General features: G+C 40.0%; 1 protein-coding gene across 1 annotated transcript; it reads right to left on the minus strand.

The window, feature by feature from the left end:
* On the minus strand, positions 1-3012 carry lrrc10b (leucine rich repeat containing 10B). Its single transcript, XM_074634327.1, has one exon. It carries the CDS (start codon positions 1641-1643, stop codon positions 453-455), a length of 1191 nt encoding a protein of 396 aa, XP_074490428.1. The 5' UTR covers positions 1644-3012; the 3' UTR covers positions 1-452.
* Between the last annotated feature and the right edge of the window lie 3927 nt (positions 3013-6939).

Here is a 6939-nt window from a genome sequence, read left to right on the forward strand (position 1 = left end):
CACACATAACATCGGTTTATAAAAATAGCAATGAGTCGAGCCGAGGTGCACTGGCACATAAAACAGACACTGTGGAAATACTACAGAGTGTCAGTGAAGTAAACAGTAGCTGGTGCGTTCACTGGGTCCCAATTAAGACATATTCTCCCATAAATGATTGACACTGACTTCATCAGCTGAGTTAATATTTAATCAGGGAAGACTGTGTGCACAAAAACAACCCTAATGTAAAACACCCATACACACTCACACACACACTCGCTCTGATTTGGTCATTTGCAGCTGATTGAGATGTTGCTGTCAGTTTACAGTTTCATAATGCCCCAGTGCTTGTTCATTTTCACAGTTAACGATAGATTAGAAATTAGCAGCACAGCTAATTTGTGTCAGCTTCTTCTCATCCAGCTCCGCCTGCCTGCAGATCATCTGAGACTGGATGTATGAGGGGTACTTCATGCCCCTTCATCTTGTCGCCCCGTGTCCTCCAGCTCCTCATACTCGTAGTCCATGTGAGCCCTATCGTACTCCAGCTCGTCCCCCTCATACTCAAACCCCTCTCCCTCACATATCAGCTCCTCCGTTTCGTATTCGACCCCCTCTTCATCATATTCGAGCTCAGCTCCGTCGTACTCAGTGACGGGCAGCTCCATATCCTCCTCATCGTTCGCCAGAGGGTCTTCGTCTTTACCGTCTGCGTCCTCTGAAGTCCCCGCAGCTTGTTTTGGGTTGGAGCTGCTGTTCTTCAGGATGCCGTGAATCACCGGCTCCTCTCCCGCCAGAGCCAACTCTTCGGCCTCTTGCTCTGCGGCCTTCCGTAGCCTCTCGTTACGGGCCTCGCGCTCATCCAAGAACTCCGCAGCACCTTCCCCGACCACGAGCACCTCCTCGCCCACTCTAGGAGGGCTATCCACGGGGTTGTGGTCATAGGAGAAGAGGCGCAGGGCAGGGAGACGCTTCAGGCTGGGAAACTCTGTTATCTTGTTGCGGTCCAGATCTAAAATCTCCAAACCCTTCATGCGCAGCAGGACTTTGGGAAAGGTTTCAAAGCGGTTCCCGTAGAGCCATAATCCCCTCAAAGCCTCCATACGGCAGAGGTCAGAAGGCAGCGTCTTCATCCGGTTGTCCCCAATCTGAAGGGACTTGAGGTTAGGCAGGTCGTAGAGCTCCCGGGGAAAACTTAGGATGTAGTTGCTCTCCACCCACAGGCAGCGCAGACTCTGCAGGTTCCTCAGCTCAGGCGGGAGGCACATGAGCCGGTTGCTGCCCAGGTAGAGGCGAGTGAGGTTAGTGAGCTGGCAGACGGCAGCGGGAACATCCTCCATCTTGTTGAAGTCGAGGGCGAGGACGCGCAGACCTTGCAGCTGGGCGACGCTGTCTGGCAGAGTGCGCAGGCTGTTTCCACAAACGTACAGCTTCTCCAGGTGCATCAGTCCGCTAACTTGCGACGGCAACCGCTTGAATTTACGGTAGCATAAGTCCAGCACGGGATCCCCACTCTCGAACATCTCCTCCACCCCCAGCGGAAGCTCTTGCTCCACCTCCACCTCCTCTTCCTTCTTCTTCTCTGTGATTTCCGCCTCCTCGCCATCCTTCGCTCCCTCCTCTTCCTCTTCTCCCTCTCCCTTCCTGGAGGAGTTGCCCATGCTGTGGCCTGCAGCCCCTGACTCCTATGTGAGTCAGGACAGAGTCATTTGATGAGGTAGTGTCTGTGACAAGTTAACCCTCCGCCTGGGGGCTGCAGTTGTCTTGTTGTTGAACCCGCCGGCTGCAAACGGCATCACAGTCCGGCCCAATTAACACTCCTGCAGCCATGTTTGTCAGGTGTCTCTCTGACCCTTCATCTGTTGCTTGATCAGAAGACACCGGTAGAAATATCTAACAAGCTGTGGAGTAATAGTAATGATAGTAGTGGTAGTAGTAGTAGTAGTAGTAGTAGTAATAGTAGTAGTAGTAATAATAGTAGTTATAGTGCTGCTGCTGGTTGAGCTCAACCAGCTGAATTTTGAGCCGAAATTGAATTCTTGCAGTCCTTACCCTTTCCTCTCCTCCTGTCACTTCCTCCAGGCTTGTAAGAGAAAGATAACGCTCAGCTTTGAGGTCACCTGTCCACGTGATGCAGTCTCTCTATCAGAACAGGAAAACAGTGCCACTTTAGGACTCTAAATAGTCAGTTTAATGTCCCTCTTCCTGCCGGGTGTCGGTGGATAAACCCAGAGTGCGTGCGCAGCTCAGTGACCTGGCCGGCGGCAAAGAAAAGCAGTTAATGGAAGTCTGTCCACTAGTTAATGCAGCTGCTCCCCATTAGAGGCCGAGGTCTCCCGGAGACTTTTAATCCGCGCCGGAGAAAGAAACTGCACATTTTGGGAAATTGCAGCGCTGACAGAGTGACTGTGCTCTCCTCATGTTGGCCGCTGCTCTCCATCAGTGTGAAGGTTTACATTGAACTGCTGCCTCCCTCCTCCTCCTCCTCCTCCTCTTCTTCCCTCCCTCTGTAACCGGAGCAGGGGGCATTCATCACATGGTCAGTGTGTCAGTGTGTGTGTGTCAGTGTGTGTGTGTTAAAAGTAGTAGATGAATACTGATACTCTCCTATCATAGGCATTTTTTAACATGTTTAAAAACTATTTTAAAGACAGCACTTTCAGGGTTCAATATAAATGTCAAAAATGTTTCCCCTTTTTTTAGATATAAATCTTAATTCATTTGTTTATTCTTATTTTTGTGCAGTTATAGGCCTACACTTCCAATCGTGTGCCACCTATTTCCCTTTTACCTGAGTTATTAGAATCATTTTGCATCTCAATTATTATTATACAAATATCTCATATATACATATAGTGTCTCATATAGGCTATACATTCATTTTCCCTCGTTTATCTAGTTTGTTTACTTTTTGTTTGTTTTGTTGGAATGCATTATGGGTAACACTTCATTTTACTGGTCCGCAAATTTCATGGTAATTATGTGATGATGAGCAAGTAACCTATTTGAAATTTCTTTGGAATTACTGCAAAATTACCCCAATATTTACCTTAAATGTATCGAAAATTACTTTATTATAAACATTATTTAATAATTATATGCTAAAATAGCATATAATCATTAAAATAGGGTCCTTAGACTTGAGAAGCGGCTGCACGCTTAAAATAATAGAAGACACTTCTGATCAGACACAAATCTCACCATTGTGTGACTTATTGTCTACACAAATGTTACCTGGTAGCTAATGTAATGATTCAGGGAGTTTTTTAAAGAAATTTCAAATAAGTTATTTGCTAATTATTATCTATTTACCAGCAGACATAGAAGTAAAGCATATAAATTAACTTTGAATTATTTTGCTGGAATGTATTAAATAAATTAACAGCTATTTATTCATTATTCATTATTATTATTATTATTATTATTATTATTATTATTATTATTATTATTATTAGTAGTAGTAGTAGTAGTCGTATTATTAATAATAATAATAATAATAATAATAATAACAATGAATAATAATAATGAATAATATTTATAATAGATATAAAATAATAATAATAAAAGTCCAGAATCGAGTCCCAAGTCAAGACAGCCAAACAAAGTAATTTTTGATAAATATTGGGGTACTTTATTAAATTAGTAAATTTCAAATAGGTTACTTGCTAATTATCACCTAATTACCATGAAATTTGAGGACCTGTAAAATGAAGTTTTACCGTTATATGTTGTGTGTAAACATTTTGTCCTGTTGTCTTTTTTTCCATCTGTTATCTGTCAGAGTCACCATTAATGTAGGCCTACTGTAAAGTCTGCACTAATATGAAAAATAAAACGTTTTAAGCCCCCCCCTCCCCCGCCCACTCAAATAAGACAGAGAACCAAAAATACAATTACGTGCGTATTCTACTTTTTTACTTCTTTTTTTTTTTTAAATAAATATTTTGAGGTACTTTTCTTGAATATTTCCAGATTATATCACCTCATACTTCTTGTTCTTCTTATTTTTTTCTATTTTTTTTTTCGCAAATACATCCAGACATACACTAATGTATCAGCCCCCACCTCACCCACCCCCATCTTCTCTGCCTATAATCTTCACTCAAAGCTACCCCAAAATAAAATGAAACAAAACAATAACAGCGATACTAAAATTCAAATAGACATTATTTTAATTTTGTATTATTATTATTAGACACTTCATACTTCTACTCCACTAAAGTTCAGAGGAAAATATTGTACTAGTGTTTTTTATTGTTATACTGCTACTTTGACTTAAGTAAAGGATCTGAATACTGTAAATACATAATGATACATTGTACATTGTAGTAAAAGATCAGTAATCATCACACAGTCTCCTAGACCTCCAAAGATGGTAACTTTAGAGCTGGTTTGTATCAAACTACAGGCACGACATTAGCTCCAGCGGGTTTTTATAGGCCAATTAAAAAGCTGTGACGACAGCCTTCATGTGACTTTCTGCTTTGACACAGAACAGACACAAAAATAACAAAAACAACCTGTAAACTACTTGCCACCCCCGCAGTGTTCAACCTGAGACCAATGTAAGAATTGTTGTTATTATTGATGCATTAACTAGTAGGATAAGCACTATTTTAACATGCTTATTGTGGTAAGTTTAAGGTAAGTTTATTGGTATTGATCTGCAAAGAGTCATCTGATAAATGTAGTGAAGTAAAAGTCTCACCAAAATGCCAATAACCAAGTAAAGTTTCACCACTAAATTGCAGTTCAGATTGTCACAAATGAGACACGACTCAAATTTATTCATACACTGTGGCTCAAAATAGCTCCAGACTGTGGATGAGCCCAGAGCAAGTTTTAAATAAAAGGACATCAGCAGTACAAGCTAACTTTATCCAGTGCAGGATTATTCACCTCCGCTTCTAGTTAAAGCTGAGTAAAAATACTCCATTACAACTGCGTACTGAGAGTATAGTACATGGGGTTGAATGTAACTAAGTACATTTACTCAAGTACTGTGCTAAAGTACAAATCTTGAGGTAATTATACTTTAGTAGGGGATTTCCATGTCATGCTTTCGTACTTTGTACTTCAATTTCATTACATTTCAGAGGGAAATATTGTACTTTTTATTCCACTGCATTCATTTGGATGTTTTTTTTAGTTATTTTGCACATTAAGATTTTACAGACAAAAAAAATGATGACCAGCTCCAACATTACAATGCTGCTTACAAAGCGATGCATTAGTAATATTAATCCAATAATGCAGTAATACAAATATATTAATACTAAAAAAATTATATAACACTGACAGGGGGCATTCTGCTACCCAATGAGTACTTTTGCGACTTCTGTGCATTTGTGCATTTAAGTGCTACTTAAGTAAAGCTACTTCTGTAGTATTACTTAAAGCTGAAGTAGGCAAGATTGGAGCAAATATGAATTTAAAAAGTTATTTTTATAAAACGATCGCTATATCCTGACAGTAGTACATGAAACAGGTAACCTGAAAAACACATTCAGTGTCATTTTAACTGTACAAACATAGTAGTTTTAAGCCCAGCCATGTTGTTCTTTCCTAAACGTAACTATAGTGGTTTTATTACCTGAACCTAAGCAAGTGTTTTTGTTTACTTCACAACATAAAGCATGTGTTTACAGCTAACGAAAAGTGACGCCGAGGGGTCGTTAAAGCAGCAGTAGGCGAGATTGGAGCAAATATGATTAAAAATAAATTATTTTTATAAAACGGTCACTATATCCTGAGAGTAGTACATGAAACAGGTAATCTGAAAAAATCATGTGCCTCTGCGTCCTCCGGTGCTCCTAATGGCATCTGCAAGATTTCACAGACAGGAGGAAAACAAGCAGTCAGAGCTGATCTGAGGTCTGCTGTCCAGCTGCTGTCTATGAGCTGGCTGTCAATCACTCGCGAACTCCAACCAAACGGTCAAACTAGGCAGCGCTGATCAAATGTGAATCAATATTATGTTACGTTAATGCCTATTTCTCACCTCAAATATTTTCAGAATCATCTTGTAGTGCACGGTTTAGCTGTAAAATTAGAAAGTTTGTAACGCAGCAGCCATTGTGAAATCTTTCGAAGGAACGTCAAGTTCCGGTCACATGACCGGAGCACAGCCAATAGGAACGCTCTCTCAATGAACTGGCCTGTGATTGGTCAAAGTCTCCCGTAACAGGCTAGATGTTTTAAAGCCTGAAAACAGAGCCAGGATGAGGTGTAGGAGTCTCTTTATCTCTCAGAACACTTGAATTACAATATGCAGGAAGGTTATTATGGAATTTTTGCCAAATGATGCCAAAAATATACTACCTACTGCCACTTTAAGTAGGCCTAGTAAAACTTTCTGCAGTAGAGCTACTTCTGCAGTATTACTTAAGTAGGCCTATTCAAATTTTGTGTAGTAAAACTACTTCTGTAGAAGTAAATCTACTTCAATTCTACTTCTGAATGCAGGACGCTTTACTTGTAATGCAGTATTTCTGCCTTGTGATTATTGTCTGAATACCTCTTCCAACACAGCAATATGTATTTACATACCCAAGGTCAAAGTACTCATTGTAAATAAACATCTCTTCTAAAATTATGAATGCATTAATGTGTTATTAGTTTGCTTTAGATGCAGTTATGTACTGTCGGGTTGTTTAATCTGTAGCAGTGCATCATATTTAATGAGGTCCTTTCATGTTTTGAATGTAAAATCTTAATCTTAAAAAAGTAACTATAAAGTTTCAGCCAATAGATAAATGTAGCGCAGTAAAAAGTAGATTATGTCTGTTTGAAAAGAGTGGAAAGTCTAAAATGTAATTACTCAAATAAAGTACCAATGCCTCAAAATTGTACTAAACATACTTATTTATTTTATTGAATTGCTGACAATAGCAGCCATGTTTTGTGACTGACGGCCGGTTTTGTTGGTTGTGATGCTGAAGAAAAGCCTGTAAAAGC

Source organism: Sebastes fasciatus, chromosome 4 (genome assembly GCF_043250625.1).
Source record: "Sebastes fasciatus isolate fSebFas1 chromosome 4, fSebFas1.pri, whole genome shotgun sequence".
Lineage (NCBI taxonomy): Eukaryota > Metazoa > Chordata > Actinopteri > Perciformes > Sebastidae > Sebastes > Sebastes fasciatus.

What these genes read in the sequence shown, in the direction of transcription:
- lrrc10b (XM_074634327.1), bottom strand. Translation starts at nt 1,643, where the DNA reads ATGGGCAACTCCTCCAGGAAGGGAGAGGGAGAAGAGGAAGAGGAGGGA.